The sequence below is a fragment of the Balaenoptera musculus genome, chromosome 11 (assembly GCF_009873245.2).
Source record: "Balaenoptera musculus isolate JJ_BM4_2016_0621 chromosome 11, mBalMus1.pri.v3, whole genome shotgun sequence".
NCBI lineage: Eukaryota > Metazoa > Chordata > Mammalia > Artiodactyla > Balaenopteridae > Balaenoptera > Balaenoptera musculus.
In genome coordinates this window covers 74,455,857-74,475,841 of record NC_045795.1, presented here as the reverse complement: position 1 = coordinate 74,475,841, position 19,985 = coordinate 74,455,857, and the positions used below count along the sequence as shown (strand labels likewise).

At 39.5% G+C, this 19,985-nt stretch overlaps 1 protein-coding gene across 12 annotated transcripts in view; it reads left to right on the top strand.

Moving 5' to 3' along the window:
• FHIT (fragile histidine triad diadenosine triphosphatase) overlaps positions 1 to 19,985 on the top strand; it is a 1,509,753-nt gene that overhangs the window by 1,214,996 nt on the left and 274,772 nt on the right. For all 12 annotated transcript variants that reach the window (XM_036870236.1, XM_036870232.1, XM_036870237.1 and 9 more), the window contains one exon: positions 1,297 to 1,326. In XM_036870236.1, the coding sequence (XP_036726131.1) occupies positions 1,297 to 1,326 (30 nt within the window). The remainder of the gene's footprint in view (positions 1 to 1,296; positions 1,327 to 19,985) is intronic.

Below are 19,985 nucleotides of genomic sequence, written 5' to 3'. Positions count from 1 at the left end.
ATCATGTTTCCAGAGAGACCAAATGAAGGCAACTGGGTGAAGACATCTGTCAGTGTTTAATGGAATACTAGAAGAAAATTCACATTCATAGGAAATGGCCAATGCTGGTTATCTAACATGATTTGCTAGAAACTTAATTCCAAAAATATAGAAACTGATGTTAAAAAATATAGAAACTGTTGCTATTATATAAAGCACTTAGAGTACTTTCATATATGTGGTGTTTTCAAACTTTTTAAAACTTTAACGTACAGTAAGATATATATTTATTTCACAATCATATATTCCCCTCTCCCCCTACAGACATGTAGAGAAAGGAAACAGAAACTTCACAAAGCAGTGTTTACCTATTCTGTGCAGTCTAATAGTTTTTGTTCTGTTATCTGATTTCTTTTGTCTTCAGTGCTGGTCACAACCCATCAAGTTGACTTTATGACCCACTAATAAATAGGTTGAGACTCCAAGTTTGAAAACCACTGATTACACAGGTCTGCTTTATCTTCGCCATTGCAGGGCAAGAATTCTCACCCCAAGTAGTTTGGGTCTTAGAAGTAGAAAGACTTACCTAAATTTTCAGAGTTGTCATTCAATTTTGAAATTTCTGATTATAGAAACATTGCGTGTTCTGCTATTCCAAACCAGCTGAGCACTTACTTGCTTTTGCTTTGTATTGTGCCTGATGACTAGACGAGTTTGCTTATTTTTAGCTAAGCAAATAGTTCTGTTGGGCTTCAGAAAGCCGAGGGAAGGACCCAGGATGGGAAAAGAGCTCAGCTACAATAAACACTTGCACCTTTTCTCCCAAGGTCAGAAGAGCCAGAGAGGGCCCACTCTTGGGCGCTCCTCCTGCATGAGACAGCCCATATTCTTGCCTCTTGCTTAATGGATTATGTTTATAGCAATTTCCTGAGTAGAGACTTAAGGTAATCAGGCATTAATTAAGCTACATCTGGTTTAAAGATAACCGAAAGGTGTGATACTTCACCTCCCCAAATATTTCCAGTCTTCCTTTAATGCAATTAAAACCGTAGCCAAAAGCAAAGAGCATGAAAAGTAGGAAAGGGGTTGACTCACTGGATAATTTATATCATTTTTATACATAACTTCTTACTCTCAGGAGGAAATGGAGAACCGTTGGGCCCCGTACCTTTGAAGCGAATGGTCCCCATGAGGAAACTATAAATTAACACACAATGAAATTGGATTTAAATTATTAACAGGCAATATTTCTGAATAAGCAGGAGATACCATCTATCTGTTCTCACCTGTCTTTTTTTTTTTTCCCCCTATTTCTAGGATGGCCCCGAAGCCGGACAAACTGTGAAGGTGAGTGCTTATTATGTGCATACAAATTAATAGGGGGCGATTATGAGAACTAATAAAAAAATCACACTGAGTCATTTGGAGCACATTGCTGCTTCATTATGTTATCTTCGAGGTCAGAGAGACCCTCGGTGTTGGAGCCATAAATCGTGACATTGTAAACTTTGCCAAGCAATATGTTTCACATTAGTTTACAAGACATTTACCTTTTGTAGTAAAGTTATTATTGTTCAAATGCTAAAACAGAAACTAAATCATGGAGTCCTGAAACAGAAACCGAAGTCAAAGGAGTTCATGGGAGGTAGTGTCTAGGAAACAGCACGTATGCCGCATGTGGATTGGTGGGTCTCCCGTTATGCCCGCGCCTCTGTGGCAGCCTTCTGGTTCTCCACACCGTGTATTGTTGCTTTGCCATTGTTGAGCGGAGGGCTCACAGATATGGTGGCCCCACGGTTGTCCCTTCACTCCTCGCCCTTTGCTTCCCTCTGTTCTCCTCCTTTCCACCCACACACCTACTCTTTTCCTCCCTTCGTACTTAATACCAAAGTTCAACATAATGGAGTCAGTGAAGCTCAAAAATGAGTTTTTAAGTGTGCCAGAAGACGGAAGGAGGATTTATTAGGATAGTCTCTGCTTCCCTAATAAAGTAAAATAAAAGAATAAAATCCTGGCTGATTCTGAAGCTGAGTTTCAGCCCCCTTCATACAAATGTAAATGCCTATGCAGTTAGTTCCTACGCCTAAATCATAGAAAAGGCCTTTTTATTCTTTTTCTTTTTTGTGTGTGTGTTAGAAATCTGAAGCAAGTCTAACTGGGGTGCTTATGTTACATTTTGCGAAATAAGATTTTATGGCTTTGAGACTGGCTGTGAGTGAGTAAGGTAATGCTTGGTATCAAACAATGGCAAATAAACATCATCCTCTTTTGATATTCGTCTGCATATGGTTTTAATGCTTAACATAACTCCCCGCGGGACTTTTAAAATAGAATCTCTGGGAAATACTTTTGAGGAGCAAATGTCCTACAGAGTTTGCCACCAAATTCCTTATGATAAAAAAGAGCTAGCCTTGCTCCAGACACACAGTGTGATAAGGACAGAGGGGCTTCACAGCTTTCCCCCACCTCCGTGCCAGGCTTCTAAACATGCCAATGCTAAAAAAAATACAGTATAATACGGTAGCTTCGTTTTGAAATTGTTTTTGGAAATACAAAATGTAAGTGTTTAAACCTGGTTGCTAGATTTCTTTTTCTTTTTAAAGAATATTCATTTATTTATTTATTTGGCTGCACCGGGTCTTATGCGGCACACGGGGGCATGCGGGATCTAGTTCCCTGACCGGGGAACGAACCTGGGCCTCCTGCATTGGGAGGGCAGAGTCTTAACCGCTGGACCACCAGGGAAGTCCCGCTAGATTTTTAAAAAAATCAATATTCAAATATAAATTACAACACCACCAGATTAGTTAGGTGCTTTGTGCAGTATCTGATGAAATTCCTTCAGCCATTGAAAGTAATGCTGCAGAGGCATAGCTAGTAACATGGGAGAAATTCAAACCATGTCAAGGGGCATGCAGAGATTGATAGTCTGCACAACATAAACATATCTGAAATTTATATGAATATATAGGTTATATGATCTCAAAATTTTATTTTGGGAATCTGAATGGGGTGTTAATCTAAACGGGGCATTTTCCTAGACGAGCAGGCACTGAATAGAGACAAAAAGTAGATTAGTGGTTGCCAGGGGCTGGAGGAAGAAGGGAGGGAGAAACGACTACTAACAGGTAAGAGTTTCTTTTTAGGGTGATAAAAATATGGAATTAGTGGCGATGGTTGTGCAACATTATGGATATTTTTTAAACCCACTGAATCGTACATTTTTAAGTGGTAAATTTTATGTTATTTGACATATATCTCAATTAAGAATGATAATAAAATAAAGCACAATAAAAAACCCCAACAAGCACCAAGTCTAGCAGGGCTGAGCACCATGGCTGTAGACTCTCTGACTCTAGTACCGACTACTTTTTCATGTCCCAATGATCTGGCCAAAATTTTTGATGGTTTCGTTAGCTTTGATGGTGGGGTGATGGAGTAATTTTTGGAGTACGGCACTCATATATAAATTGTTGAATGTGGTTCTTATCGTCACTGCCATTGTAATTTAGCTTAAGTTGATTTTTTTTTACAGTTCTTTTTTTTAATTGGCAGATTATGTTCTTTTGGACATCTTTCAGTTGTTTCCTGTATGATCCCTAATTTCCCCTGTATGAATTAGCAGGGCCATCTCAAATCATTTGTGTAATGTTAAATGGCTAAAAGAAAACATCCATATGCATTTGACCCTTGAGTAACAGGACTTTGAACTGTGAGGGTTCACTTATACAGGAATTTTTTTCAGTAGTAAATACTACAGTACTACAGGTAGGTGGTTGGTTGAATCTGCAGGTGCAGAACTGCGTGTATGGAGGGCTGCCTGTGAATTATACATGGATTTTCTACTTTGAGGGAGGGTCGGAACTCCTAACCCCCAAGTATTAAGGGTGAGCCGTACATACAACTAAAACCTCAGTGGATGACAAAGTTTTGAAAACTGTCCTTTTAGACCAAGTCTACATATCACAAGTTGTCTAATCTATTTTTTCTAAGTGTGATTCTTATACTACCTACCTGAGAATTAATTTTGATGTTACTTTAATAAAAAGGTTGATTCTGTTTTTATTCTAAATTTCCTGATTTAGAATCTTTGTGTTTAGGGCTTGGGAATCTTCATTGTTAACAAGCACACCGCATGATACTTCTCAAAATGTAAATATTTACCAGCCTTGCTGTTTTATGGTGATAAAAGTAGTAGGTGGTGATGGCCACATAACCTTGACCCAAGGAAGCCAGGAGTCGGCCCCTCCAGGGAGTAAAGCTAATCTCGGAGAGGCAGCAGTGAGTGGTGGCGTGAAGCGAGATCTTAATCCCCTGCCCAGGAATTGAACCTGGGTAGCCTGGATGAAAACCAGGAATCCTGGCCACCACACCCCCTGGCTCTTGCCCCCAGTGAAAAATGCATTTCTCACGGAAGCAAAAACTGTAAAAACAGGTACAAGTTTATTATTAGAGATATAGCACAACAACAGGTGGGAGAGCACACAGAGAAACCGTTTGTTTAGTTAGGACAGAAGCAAGGCAGAGATGCACTCCGGGAGAGGAAGGGTGTGGGCATCCTCCTGAATGAGGAGGAAGGCAGTGAAGAGGTGGTTAGGTCATTTATACAGGGCAGTTCTTCCGGGTCTTTGTTTACCTTTGGCCAATTACCTGGTTTCTTCTTCCACATCTGCCCTGCCCTAGGACCCTCCCCAACGTGCGTGCGCAACGTTTCTCCAAGATGGATTTCAGCCCAGAGGTCTATGGGACAGCCTTAGCATCACGTATTATGGGGTGTGCCCCTCCTTTTGACCCCCAAGGAGCCTTTCTGCGCATGCGCAATGTTTCCCTTGCCTCAAGGATGGGAAATGTATGACCTCTTGATCTTTTAGCAGGTTTTAGCCCCTCTCTGTCCCTGCCATAAAAGTGTCCAATGTCCGATTATCTACCCTATTCCTGTTGTTGTTTCTCATATCAAAGTGCAGATCTCGAAATACAGACAGGAGTCCGCTCATAAATGTGTAGTCCGGGGCCCGCTTGTCTCTTGCCTCAGGAAAAGTAAACAAGGGGCTGGTAATGAATGTCCGGCCTGAAGCCCATCTTCTTCTCACCTCAGGAAGTGTGAACAGGAGGCCAGTTGTCAATGTCTAGCCTGGGGCCCATCTACCTCCTGCCTCAATGCCACATGGTCAATATTTAGCTGCCAGGTTTTGAAAGCTACAAATCATGACTAAGCATTTCAGATTTTGAAATTCACACAGTTGAACATTATGAGGCACTCTCTGACAGCCTGCCATGGAAAGCGCAGTGACTATTTTCTTCCTCTTTGCTTCTGTGTCTGACTCTTGGTACCCCGCCTGACGCCTGGGCCCTAAACCATTTTTGTCTCGTGTTGGGTGGTAAGAGCAATAAGCCCAGCAATGATCCCTTCCCTTGCTGTTGTTAGCGGAAGTGCACCACTGAGCGAGCCTCTTGAACGTGGTGCCCCTTTAGGGTTTTTTTGTTTTGTGGGCTTTAAATTCTTCTTTGCAAAGAACAAGGGTGGCCTAGCTTACTCAGTAAGGCATTTGTAACGAAAGGGAAATATCAAACTAAAAATGTGACCTCTTATTTCTCGATTTTTTATTAACTCTCCCGTTTGAGTCTAAAAGTAGGAGGGCACTGCTCTCCACCAGGTGATTATTGCAGCAATTTTGATATCCTGCAGGCTTGAGAAATGATCCCTTTCTTCTGGTCTCAGCCATATATCACCATATGCATATCCATATTACCATGTACCTATACAGCCATATGTTGCTGGGTCATCAGCCTTCCCTGACCAGCCCCTCCCATCTGAGTAGCCCTCCTAAACCCCTTACTTCCTATCCCGTTTGCCTTTGTCGACTAAAAACAAAAACAAAAACCTAAAAGTTGCGAGTTGTGTTTTATTCGGGGACCTTACTGAGGAGATTAGCCTGGGAAGACAGCCTCTCAGAGAGCTCTGAGGGACTGTTCCCAAGAGGTCAAGGAGGAACCAGGATATACAGGAGTTTTGCTGAAAAAAAAAAAATGTAGTCAAACATCAAAAGATTGCTGATAATCACAAAAAACAGACATCTCAAGTTAATGGTTTTTTAGTGCTTTTCTATGTATGGGAAGATGCAAGAGTTCAGCTCATTGATATTATTCCTTTGACATGCGTCTTTACTATCTAGGGCCAGTATCCTGTTTTTCTCCAACTTGAGTTGCCCTCAGGGTGCCCTGTAGGGGCCGCTGCCCTGGCTGATGGCTTGATGACAGGCAGCATTCTTTGTTCACTAAAATGGCAGGCAACATTTTTTGTCTACGCCTTATTTGATTTCCTTCAAGGCCCTCTTCACTGTCTTTTATTTGTTTGTATGTTACTTTTTTTCCCCTGTACTCATATTATTTCTTTAGTCCCTGGAGAATGTAAGCTTCCTGAGAACCTGCATCTTACCATTGTTTACTGTGGCTCTCTTGGGCAGTGTGGGGAGGAAAATGGAGATGATAATGGTACTTAGCATGACAGAACAAATACTTCTAAGCTTCTAACTTCAGTTAACATGAAGAAGCAGATGATATGTCCTTGTATTTCAGTGAGCAGTCAGAGGTGTGGGTTTTCTGGAATTTCTATCCGGAATCTCCCTTATTTTGGTATCACTGACAAAGGCCAGAATTTCCACTAATCAAGTTCCCAAATCATACTCCAAAATGTAATCCAGCTAGTCAAATCCTTAAGGCAATGTTCAGTCCTTTAAAAGGGATGCTACTGAATAAGTTTAATGTGAGCTTTTAGAACAATTATTACACGTGTCTTTGGGTGGGAGAGTGCTTTAGGTATATTAAAGAGAGAGATTTATGGCAGGCAGGTAATCTAGAATTTTATAGAGCTATTTATAAAATATGCTTGCTTACACTCTTCTGTTTATGGTGCTTGAATCCTCTACTTACATACTTAATTTTATAGTGTTAATGCAGTGGGAAGTGTCTCTTATTAACTGTTGATACATTAGCAATTACTTTTTCAGATTGCTTTGGGAAGAACAAGGAAAGGAATTCTTTAAAGAACTGTGATTTTAAAATTAAAGAAACAAACAAATAAAGTCTTGCATTCACTGAGGAGTTTCTTGGGTCCCTTCCACAAGGAGATTTGGTAATCTTTTCAATTCATGAACTTAGAGGACACTTTAGCTCTCAATAAAGTCCAGGAGTTAATACACTTTGACATCAGTCAGAGGCTCCATAGGAGTATTAGCTCTGCTAATTTATTAGCTGTGTGACTTTTGGGCCAGCCTCTTAACCTCTCTGAACATTCATTTCCTCATTTTTCAAATGGGGGAAACCCTATCAAATGTATTGAGTGATGGTGAGAAGAAACTGATATGAAGATGTAAATAGAACGCCCAACCCACCACATCTTTTCCCTAGGACCTTATGCATGTTTCTTAATTTTAATCTTACCCTCAGTTTTCACGTCCCTAAGACAGGCTAAGGTGTCACTTAGGGAGAATGTTTGTGGTATAGAGTTTGTTTGTGGCCCTGCCTAGTTCACTTAATTAGACACTAAATTCTCTCACTATTAATTATTGCCTTTTAGCTTAAATTCTTAAAAAAAAAAAAAAAACTTTCCTCTGATCATATCGCTTGTGTAGTTTGAATAACTAGTTTGAACTTTTATAAAATTGACCACTTGAACATTCAGAAATCTGCCTCATTAATTGGGGTGAGAAATCTCTGCCCTGATACTTTTCACATCTGCTGTACCCCTCAGTGGTAACGAGTAAGTTGTGCTCCTGAGCCAACAGTGTATTGTGTATTCACAATTACTCGAAATAGGTTTCAGTAGGACAGAAACCTATCTGCCCCCTATGCTGGTTCAGTAGGTCTGATGTGGGACCCAGGACTCTGCATTTTAACAGACACTGTAAGTGATGTTCATGTACACGTCACTCCAGTGCAAAGCCACTTAGCAAAGAAGTGACAAGATGTGGAGGAATCTTCACATAGCGGCTTGCTTTCAATCCAAAAGGATTCCTAATATTTGTTGTGCAGAGAAAGGAGAAACCAACATCTTAAAAATCAAAATGATTTTACTTGACTGGTATTTATTATTTTCATCTGGAAAGAACTGTCAAGAGAGCTGTAATTTGCCAGAGAACTTTTATCCTTTGATTAAAGCCATGAAGAAAAGTGTCTTGCCTATGTTTATAGCTAATGCTTGTTATTTACTGCTGAAGAATTAGTATCTTCAGGATGCAGTAGCTTTTATCTTGTGCAATTGCCTTATAATTTGCATCTCTGCTCTGAAAATGAATCCAATTTGCCTGAGTTTGGTAAACCAAAATCAACTTTGGTGCTCAGGGGATGGGTTTGGGTGTACAGTGGGCCTCCAAGCCCACACTTCCCCCTGGCAGGTACGTATCTCTGACTTTTCTTCCCCTCCTGGTGATTTGGGGGCAAAACCCCTGGTCCCTGGCTCTCTAGGCAGGAGAAGGGAGGATAAGCCTGTCGTTCCCTGTGGGAAACTTCCTCTCTCATACTAAACCCTCAAGCCTTCTTCTAAGTAACTATCAAATCATTGAGTTTTTCCATTTCTAATTGGCTAATTTTGATTTGCATGATGCCATTTGGATCAAAGCACTGAAAGAAAAATTAACTAGGCTCCCTGTTATTCTCCCGTTCCTATTTGCTTATTTTTTCCTTGTTTTCTCAAACTCACAGGCAGCTTAGGTGGGCCGGATGGGGGATGCTGGAGATGGAGTGAGGGTGAAGGGGAAAGGTCATCAGAACTAAAGTCCTGATGAAGAGGGCGGACTCTGGAGCCAGATGGCCTGGTTTCATTCCCAGAACCATCACCTATCATTTCTATGACTCTTGCAAAAGTCAACCTTTCCTAGTCTCAGCATCTACTTACAACTTTATAAAATGGGGGCCTTAATAGTATCCTGCCCCTTAGGGGGTGTTGTGGCAATCAGATGGACTAAAATACATGTAAATGGCCTTTAATATAACACTTGACATACAGGAAAGTCTCAATAAATATTTGCTATTAGTTTTATAATTTTCACTTAATCCTCACAGTTCTCAAAATTGGGCATTAATATTTTACACTTGGGAAAACCAAGGTTTATGGAGGTAGTCACTTATCAAAAACAACAACAATGACAACACAAGTTACAAACCGGAGAGGTGGGATTCAAACCCAGGCTTGTCTAAAAGCCCAACTTTCCATTATGTCATCTGGCTAGATGTTCCTAAAAACACCTTGCACCCAGTAAGCATAGCCAAAGATGCACAAGGAGAGGTTTTGTAAATATTTTGTCTCCCTGAACACACATTCATTCTGCATTATTTTTCTCTGCTTAGAATAATGTCTTCCATCTAAAAATACCCAGAGGACTCCCTCTTTAATTTTTTTGTACAGGTGAAGGTTAACTAACCTAAATGCTACTTTATTGGTGTATGTCAATTTACAGCAGAATTATATGTTTTAGATGTTTAATCTTTCATTAGTGCTACCAAACAAATCCCTTTAGTAATTGGAGGCCCTGACATAGAGCAAAGTGGATATTTGGCTGTTAAATTTATTTTGAGATCCATGACACAAAATGTGGCAAATATTGCAGATGCATTCTTAACGTCAGTGTTTTACAGGTTTCAGTGAACTGTCTTTTCTACCTGATGCTCAGAGTTTGGGGGTTTTATTTAATCACTGTCAAATCAAATATCCTGTGAAAGGCAAGGTGCTTTATAGACCCTAAAATGCTACAGGCATTATTATTCAGAATCACCTTCTTACCTCTGTTGATGTAGTAAGGGCAGTGACTCACTGTTGTCATTTTGCTGTGAAATACTAGGTTTTCAGTAAATAATCACTGAAGACACTTCTCTCTCTCACTATTTTGCTGTGTATGTTTCAGACCTAGGACATTATGTATAAAATTCTCTAACTCCATGTAACCATTTCAAGTTCAAAGTTTTAAAGCTGTGACATGTAAATAATTGCCTTGGCTAAAATGTCCATTTTTTAAAACAAATAAGTAACTAAACTCAGTCCAATGAATCGTGGGACAAGGATTCTATAGTTTTAATTAAATATGAGTGGTCAGTTCGGTCTTCATAGATGAGCTATTTGTTACAGACCGCATTATACACCTTAAATACAGAACGGGGAGTGAAAAGTCCCTAAAATAATGTGCGCTTTGGTTGAAACTGGACACTTCAGCTAAAACACATCCAGATGAATTTGCAAACTTTTGTTTCAGTACTCACAGCAGAAATAATAAAATATAAAAGGAGGTTACTTATAGCCTATCTATTTAAGTCTAAAAAATATGGATCTATATATTGCTTAGAGAAATGGACAACGTAGGGTCGGGATGCCCCTAGAAAGAGGAAGTAAGAAGAAGGAGCACACAGAGGGGTGTCAAGGATACCCAGGGGCCTTTCACTACATACCTAATACGTTCCTGGTTTTCTATTATATTATTTATATTTTGTAAAGAAAACATAGGAAACAATCTCTATAATTTTTATTTCACGGGGGTCCCATCAGAAGAATTTTCCATTGGGAAATGACTGATCATCCATTCTTTTTTCTGTCTTTATCTTTAGCATATAACTAGTTCTCACACCTCCTTTGTTCAGATCTCTGGCATTGGGGCCCATAAAAAATGGTTTTTGAAAAGTCCACAGTTGATTCTGATGGTTACCCATATTTATGGACTACTGTTTTATTTATTTATGTAAATACATTTTGATTCTTGGTCTAGATGACCTAGACTTGCAGTTGATTCTGGTGGTAACCCAGATTTTTTTTTTTTTTTCACACACACACACTGTATTTTATTTTTATAAGAGATAAATAGACTGACACCAAGCATTGTACATGGATGACCACAACAAAAGCAACAATGATTGCAATTACCAAACATGAAACACACTCATACTATGTCATAATATTGACTTCAGACCAGTAATCCTCCACTGTAACAGCTCCTTTAATTTGCAGTGAAAATTGATTTGTATATTCTTTGCCTCTGTGTTCTTGTGGGATTTTTTTTTAATTCAGATAGAAAGTCACAAAAATTATACTCATCCTCATCAGTTCACTCAGTCCCATGTAATTAATTTTTTTTTCATCTTGATCTTTTGTTAGCACTTTTATGAGTTCATCAGTTTTTCATTAGAGTTCTGAAAATGCTTATTCATTCAGTTCAGCAGTACAGTCAGTTACCAGAAACCTGTACTTGTCAGAGTCTTTTCCATGAATTTCTTAAAGATGAAAGCCTTTTGTAGGAACATATTTGCAAAGCATCAGAGTACACCCAGAACTGTCTGTAAATGACAAAAGACATAAAAATGACCACTGTTAAAGATTTGATGAAAGTTCATAAAAATGCAGTTGACAAGAAAATTAGTTATTTTTGAGATATACATTTTAAGTAATAACTAGGATTATTACTTATAACATTATACCAGAACATATAAGATTTTTAGAAATTTCATGTAATGTCTGAAACATTTATATTAACATATTTCCATACATATTTCCATACAAATACAAATATAAGATTTTTAGAAATTTCATATAATGTCTGAAACATTTATATTAACATATTTGCATACAAATACAAATATAAGATTTTTAGAAATTTCATGTAATGTCTGAAACATTTATATTAACATATTTCCATACAAATAACCCAATGAAAGTTTAGTATTAGTTGTTTTGTTTGTTTGTTTTTTAATACTGCTGGTTCTTATTAGGCATCAGTTTTATACACATCAGTGTATACATGTCAATCCCAATCGCCCAATTCAGCACACCACCATCCCCACCCCACCGCAGTTTTCCCCCCTTGGTGTCCATATGTCCATTCTCTACATCTGTGTCTCAACTTCTGCCCTGCAAACCGGCTCATCTGTACCATTTTTCTAGGTTCCACATACCTGCATTAATATACGATATTTGTTTTTCTCTTTCTGACTTACTTCACTCTGTATGACAGTCTCTAGATCCATCCACTTCTCAACAAACGACTCAATTTCGTTCCTTTTTATGGATGAGTAATATTCCATTGTATATATGGACCACCACTTCTTTATCCATTCGTCTGTTGATGGGCATTTAGGTTGCTTCCATGACCTGGCTATTGTAAATAGTGCTGCAATGAACATTCGGGTGCATGTGTCTTTTGGAATTACGGTTTTCTCTGGGTATATGCCCAGTAGTGGGATTGCTGGGTCATATGGTAATTCTAGTTTTAGTTTTTAAAGGAACCTCCATATTGTTCTCCATAGTGGCTGTATCAATTTACATTCCCAAAAACAGTGCAAGAGGGTTCCCTTTTCTCCACACCCTCTCCAGCATTTGTTGTTTGTAGATTTTCTGATGATGCCCATTCTAACAGGAGTGAGGTGATACCTCATTGTAGTTTTGATTTGCATTTCTCTAATAATTAGTGATGTTGAGCATCTTTTCATGTGCTTCGTGGCCGTCTGTATGTCTTCTTTGGAGAAATGTCTATTTAGGTCTTCTGCCCATTTTTGGATTGGGGTGTTTGTTTCTTTAATATTGAGCTGAATGAGCTGTTTATATATTTTGGAGATTAATCCTTTGTCCGTTGATTCGTTTGCAAATATTTTCTCCCATTCTGAGGGTTGTCTTTTCGTCTTGTTGATGGTTTCCTTTGCTGTGCAAAAGCTTTGAAGTTTCATTAGGTCCCATTTGTTTATTTTTCTTTTTATTTCCATTACTCTAGGAGGTGGATCAAAAAAGATCTTGCTGTGATTTATGTCAAAGAGTGTTCTTCCTATGTTTTCCTCTAAGAGTTTTATAGTGTCCAGTCTTATATTTAGGTCTCTAATCCATTTTGAGTTTATTTTTGTGTATGGTGTTAGGGAGTATTCTAATTTCATTCTTTTACATGTAGCTGTCCAGTTTTCCCAGCACCACTTATTGAAGAGACTGTCTTTTCTCCATTGTATATCTTTGCCTCCTTTGTCATAGATTAGTTGACCATAGGTGCGTGGGTTAATCTCTGGGCTTTCTATCTTGTTCCATTGATCTATGCTTCTGTTTTTGTGCCAGTACCATATTGTCTTGATTACTGTAGCTTTGTAGTATAGTCTGAAGTCAGGGAGTCTGATTCCTGCAGCTCCATTTCTTTTGCCTCAAGACTGCTTTGGCTATTCGGGGTCTTTTGTGTCTCCATACAAATTTTAAGATGATTTGTTCTAGCTCCGTAAAAAATGCCATTGGTAATTTGATAGGGATTGCATTGAATCTGTAGATTGCTTTGGGTAGTATACTCATTTTCACAATGTTGATTCTTCCAATCCAAGAACATGGTATATCTCTCCATCTGTTGGTATCATCTCTAATTTCTTTCATCAGTGTCTTATAGTTTTCTGCATACAGGTCTTTTGTCTCCCTAGGTAGGTTTATTCCTAGGTATTTTATTCTTTTTGTCGCAATGGTAAATGGGAGTGTTTCCATAATTTCTCTTTCAGATTTTTCATCATTAGTGTATAGGAATGCAAGAGATTTCTGTGCATTAATTTTGTATCCTGCAACGTTACCATATTCATTGATTAGCTCTAGCAGTTTTCTGGTGGCAGTTTTAGGATTCTCTATGTATAGTATCATGCTATCCGCAAACAGTGACAGTTTTACTTCTTCTTTTCCAATTTGTATTCCTTTAATTTCTTTTTCTTTTCTGATTGCTGTGGCTAGGACTTCCAGAACTATGTTGAATAATAGTGGTGAGAGTGGACATCCTTGTCTCGTTCCTGATCTTAGAGGAAATGCTTTCAGTTTTTCACCATTGAGAATGATGTTTGCTGTGGGTTTGTCATATATGGCCTTTATTATGTTGAGGTAGGTTCCCTCTACGCCCACTTTCTGGAGAGTTTTTATCATAAATGGGTGTTGATTTTGTCAAAAGCTTTCCTCTGCATCTATTGAGATGATCATATGGTTTTTATTCTTCAATTTGTTAATATGGTGTATCACATTGATTGATTTGCGTATATTGAAGAATCCTTGCATCCGTGGGATAAATCCCACTTGATCGTGGTGTATGATCCTTTTAATGTGTTGTTGGATTCTGTTTGCTAGTATTTTGTTGAGGATTTTTGCATCTATATTCATCAGTGATATTGGTCTGTAATTTTCTTTTTTTGTAGTGTCTTTGTCTGGTTTTGGTATCAGGGTGATGGTGGCCTCATAGAATGAGTTTGGGAGTGTTCCTTCCTCTGCAATTTTTTGGAAGAGTTTGAGAAGGATAAGTGTTAGCTGTTCTCTAAATGTTTGATAGAATTCACATGTGAAGCCATCTGGTCCTGGACTTTTGTTTGTTGGAAGATTTTTAATCACAGTTTCAATTTCATTGCTTGTGATTGGTCTGTTTGTATTTTCTGTTTCTTCCTGGTTCAGTCTTGGAAGGTTATACCTTTCTAAAAATTTGTCCATTTCTTCCAGGTTGTCCATTTTATTGGCATAAAGTTGCTTGTAGTAGTCTCTTAGGATGCTTTGTATTTCTGCGGTGTCTGTTGTAACTTCTCCTTTTTCACTTCTGATTTTATTGATTTGAGTCCTCTCCCTCTTTTTCTTGATGAGTCTGGCTAATGGCTTATCAATTTTGTTTATCTTCTCAAAGAACCAACTTTTAGTTTTATTGATCTTTGCTATTGTTTTCTTTGTTTCTATTTCATTTATTTCTGCTCTGATCTTTATGATTTCTTTCCTTCTGCTAACTTTGGGTTTTGTTTGTTCTTCTTTCTCTAGTTTCTTTAGGTGTAAGGTTAGATTGTTTACTTGAGATTTTTCTTGTTTCTTGAGGTAGGCTTGTATAGCTATAAACTTCCCTCTTAGAACTGCTTTCGCTGCATCCCATAGGTTTTGGGTCGTCGTGTTTTCATTGTCATTTGTCTCTAGGTATTTTTTTATTTCCTCTTTGATTTCTTCAGTGATCTCTTGGTTATTTAGTAACGTATTGTTTAGCCTCCATGTGTTTGTCTTTTTTACGTTTTTTTCCCTGTAATTCATTTCTAATCTCATAGCGTTGTGGTCAGAAAAGATGCTTGATATGATTTCAGTTTTCTTAAATTTACTGAGGCTTGATTTGTGACCCAGGATGTGATCTATCCTGGAGAATGTTCCGTGCGCACTTGAGAAGAACGTGTAATCTGCTGTTTTTGGATGGAATGTCCTATATATATCAATTAAATCTATCTGGTCTATTGTGTCATTTAAAGCTTCTGTTTCCTTATTTATTTTCATTTTGGATGATCTGTCCATTGGTGTAAGTGAGGTGTTAAAGTCCCCCACTATGATTGTGTTACTGTCAATTTCCTCTTTTATAGCTGTTAGCAGTTGCCTTATGTATTGAGGTGCTCCTATGTTGGGTGCATATATATTTATAATTGTTATATCTTCTTCTTGGATTGATCCCTTGATCATTATGTAGTGTCCTTCCTTGTCTCTTGTAACATTCTTTATTTTAAAGTCTATTTTATCTGATATGAGTATAGCTACTCCAGCTTTCTTTTGATTTCCATTTGCATGGAATATCTTTTTCCATCCCCTCACTTTCAGTCTGTATGTGTCCCTAGGTCTAAAGTGGGTCTCTTGTAGACAGCATATATATGGGTCTTGTTTTTGTATCCATTCAGCCAGTCTATGTCTTTTGGTTGGGGCATTTAATCCATTCACGTTTAAGGTAATTATCGATGTGTATGTTCCTATGACCATTTTCTTAATTGTTTTGGGTTTGTTTTTGTAGGTCCTTTTCTTCTCTTGTGTTTCCCACTTAGAGAAGTTCCTTTAGCATTTGTTGTAGAGCTGGTTTGGTGGTGCTGAATTCTCTTAGCTTTTGCTTGTCTGTAAAGCTTTTGATTTCTCCATCAAATCTAAATGAGATCCTTGCCGGGTAGAGTAATCTTGGTTGTAGGTTCTTCCCTTTCATCACTTTAAGTATATCATGCCACTCCCTTCTGGCTTGCAGAGTTTCTGCTGAGAAATCAGCTGTTAACCTTATGGGAGTTCCCTTGTATGTTATTTGTTGTTTTTCCCTTGCTGCTTTCAATAATTTTTCTTTGTCTTTAATTTTTGCCACTTTGATTACTATGTGTCTTGGCGTGTTTCTCCTTGGGTTTATCCTGTATGGGACTCTCTGCGCTTCCTGGACTTGGGTGGCTATTTCCTTTCCCATGTTAGGGAAGTTTTCGACTATAATCTCTTCAAATATTTTCTCAGGTCCTTTCTCTCTCTCTTCACCTTCTGGGACCCCTATAATGCAAATGTTGTTGCGTTTAATGTTTTCCCAGAGGTCTCTTAGGCTGTCTTCATTTCTTTTCATTCTTTTTTCTTTAGTCTGTTTCGCAGCAGTGAATTCCACCATTCTGTCTTCCAGGTCACTTATCCGTTCTTCTGCCTCAGTTATTCTGCTATTGATTCCTTCTAGTGTAGTTTTCATTTCAGTTATTGTATTGGTCATCTCTGTTTGTTTGTTCTTTAATTCTTCTAGGTCTTTGTTAATCATTTCTTGCATCTTCTCAATCTTTGCCTCCATTCTTATTCCGAGGTCCTGGATCATCTTCACTATCATTATTCTGAATTCTTTTTCTGGAAGGTTGCCTATCTCCACTTCATTTAGTTGTTTTTCTGGGGTTTTTTCTTGTTCCTTCATCTGGTACATAGCCCTCTGCCTTTTCATCTTGTCTTTCTTTCTCTAACTGTGGTTTTTGGTCCACAGGCTGCAGGATTGTAGTTTTTCTTGCTTCTGCTGTCTGCCCTCTGGTGGTTGAGGCTATCTAAGAGGCTTGATGGGAGGCTCTGGTGGTGGGTAGAGCTGACTGTTGCTGTGGCGGTCAGAGCTCAGTAAAACTTTAATCCACTTGATGGATGGGGCTGGGTTCCCTCCCTGTTGGTTGTTTTGCCTGAGGCAACCCATCACTGGAGCCTACGTGGGCTCTTTGGTGGCGTTAATGGCAGACTCTGGGAGGGCTCACGCCAAGGAGCACTTCCCAGAACCTCCGCTGCCAGAGTCCTTGTCCCCACAGTGAAACAGAGCCACCCCCCGGCCTCTGCAGGAGACCCCCCAACACCAGCAGGTAGGTCTGGTTCACTCTCCCCCAGGGTCACTGCTCCTTCCCCTGGGTCCCGATGCGCACACTACTTTGTGTGTGCCCTCCAAGAGTGGGGTCTCTGTTTCCCCCAGTCCTGTCGAAGTCCTGCAATCAATTCCCACTAGGCTTCAAAGTCTGATTCTCTAGGAATTCCTCCTCCCGTTGCCGGACCCCCAGGTTGGGAAGCCTGACATGGGGCTCAGAACCTTCACTCCAGTGGGTGGACTTCTGTGGTATAAGTGTTTGCCAGTCTGTGAGTCACCCACCCAGCAGTTATGGGATTAGATTTTACTCTGATTGCGCCCCTCCTACTATCTCACTGTGGCTTCTCCTCTGTCCTTGGACGTGGGGTATCCTCCTTGGTGAAGTCCAGGGTCTTCCTGTCAATGATTGTCCAGCAGCCAGTTGTGATTCTGGTGCTCTTGCAAGAGGGCGTGAGAGCACGTCCTTCTATTCCACCATCTTGGTTAATCCTGTAACCCAGATTTATGAACTGCTGTTTTATTTAGTTGTATGAATATGTTTTGGTTCTTGGTCGAGATGATCTAGACTTGATTCTAACTCCCAAATTCATCTTGAATTATTAAGTTCCTTTCAGGGGCTCCTCTCTGCCCATGCCAAAGCCATTACTGGAGTAATTCTCAAGACTCAAAATGCAGCTGGAAAACTAAGGGTGTGATGACCAAGCCTGGGTGAGATGGAAGGCAGGTTAATGAATAATAGTCATGCCAACCTGCAGAGCCACAGATATGGAAGAATTAGAATAATGACCTCCCTAACGACATTTGAGTGAAAAACATTGGGCTGGTGAGAATCTGTAATGGCCCTTGGGCCAAACACAGTGAGAAATTCTCCCCCCATTTCTTTGTGAAGTATGTTAGCACTGGGAAAGGGTAATTTTGAGGTTTTAACTTTACGTGTCATGAGGCATCAATCCTACACCTGTAGTCTCATAGCAGATCCCCTCTCTGGAGAAGCCGCTCATCCACCAAGGTCAGGGAAATAGAGACGTAAATTGCTAGAAGCCTTCTAAATCAGATTAATCCCAAACCTCAGGGGGGAAAGGACAAAAATCATGGTTTAAAATCCTTCTGGGCTCATTCAACATAAAGATAATATTATTGCATTCTGGTAATGAAAACCCACATTTCTCTCCCCTGTTTTTATTCTTTCGAATAAGCTTTTCTTGTTCCTGATGTTACATGAAAAATAAACCTGAAGTTGCTGAGGATGTTGACCTTGCCAAAGTGGTTTAGAAGAATAAACAACAGTGAATGAGCAAAGTGAACTCACCCAATATTTTTTTACTTCGTGGTGAAATCCATTTACCGTAATGTTCACATTCAAATCTCCTACCCTAGGGTCTGTATATCAGCACTTGTTCCCTGAAAAAAATATTTTCTTGTCATACTTTCTAGACTGTTGCCCTGAAAAACAACCCAACAGGGCCTTTTATTTGTGTTTCAGTTCATCTGTTGGTTATAAATGGTATAAACTCCCAGATGTAATCAGGTTCTAGCAGTATAATTTTGAAGAAGCTCTTTAGTCTTGGAAGGAATAAATGTGATTCCAAGCTCAGCTCTGCCATCACATGACCAGGGATGAAACTCACTCTTCAGGAAGAAACTCAGAGCCTGGAATGACTCAGAGAATCGCAGAGAGGCAAGTGATCTTGGAAGTCATGTAGTATCTTCTCTTCTGCAAATGATTCCCCCTCTGTAGCCTTTCAATTGGTCTTTCATCTTCCTCTATACCTGGGAACCCAGTGTGCTGTAAGGTAGCTTCTTCCAGTTTGGAACAGCTCTGATCTGTGATCAAGGATGAGAATTCCCTCACTACCAAAAGTATCCTGTTCCTGTCTCTCAGGAAATGAGCATCCTGCCTGCTCATGCTTTTATATCTAGCATTCGTCTTTTAATGTATTCATCTAATGCCTACCGTGTTCCAAGTATTGTCACAGGCCCTGGGAGAACAAGAATGAGGCGTAGTCCTTGTCTGTCTTTAAGGACAGTCGTTGAAATAAGGGCTATAAGAGAGGAAGACTGAGCAAGTTGTAGAAGTTGTAGAGTTCATACGAATTCCTCCTACCAGTTAAGTGTTTACTGAGTACCTACCATGTGTCAGGCACTTCCGGGAACTGGGGTACAGTGGGAGGAAGGGCAGCCAAGGAATGACTCTCACGTTATTGTCTGTCTTCCTCTGCATGAAAATGAGCAAATAAAATAATTGCAGATTTTGAGGAGTATTAGAAAGGCTGTAAACGGTGCTGTGAAAGGGGATGGTATGGGGGGAGGGAGCGGAATAGGGGCGGTATGGCTGCTTTAGGTAGGGTGGTCAGAAAAGGCCCACTGAAGAGGTGACCTGTAAACTGAGACCTGAGGAATGACAGGGCTCCAGCCAAGTAAAGAGCTGGGAAAGAAAGAGCTTCTGGGCAGAGGAAACAGCAGCAGAGATGAGCTTGGCACAATCTAGGAGACTGTTGAAGACCACATGGCAGGACTGTGGGGTGGAGAGAGAGGTGGTGGAAGGTAAGTTTGAAGAGGTGGACACAGAGTATTTCTACCAGTATAAATACAGTCCCACTGTAAAGAGTTTTAACTCTATTTTAAATGTATTTGTTGTTTGGATTATATTCTAAGGGCAGAGGATATTTCACATGTGCTCAATATGATGGGTCCCCTAAATTGATTTGGTTTTTAAGTTTCTAGGAACTTGAATCATCTGGTCTTATGTCTATTCTGGGTGCTGGTTGTCTCCCCAGCATACTCTCCGCACTCCATTATTTAGCAGCCAAGGAGATAGGATGCATTTGAATCCATCTCTAGTTCCAGGTGTTAACCTTGTTTGGTTAATCCAGGGGTTGGCAAATTTTTTCATAAAAGGCCAGATAGTAA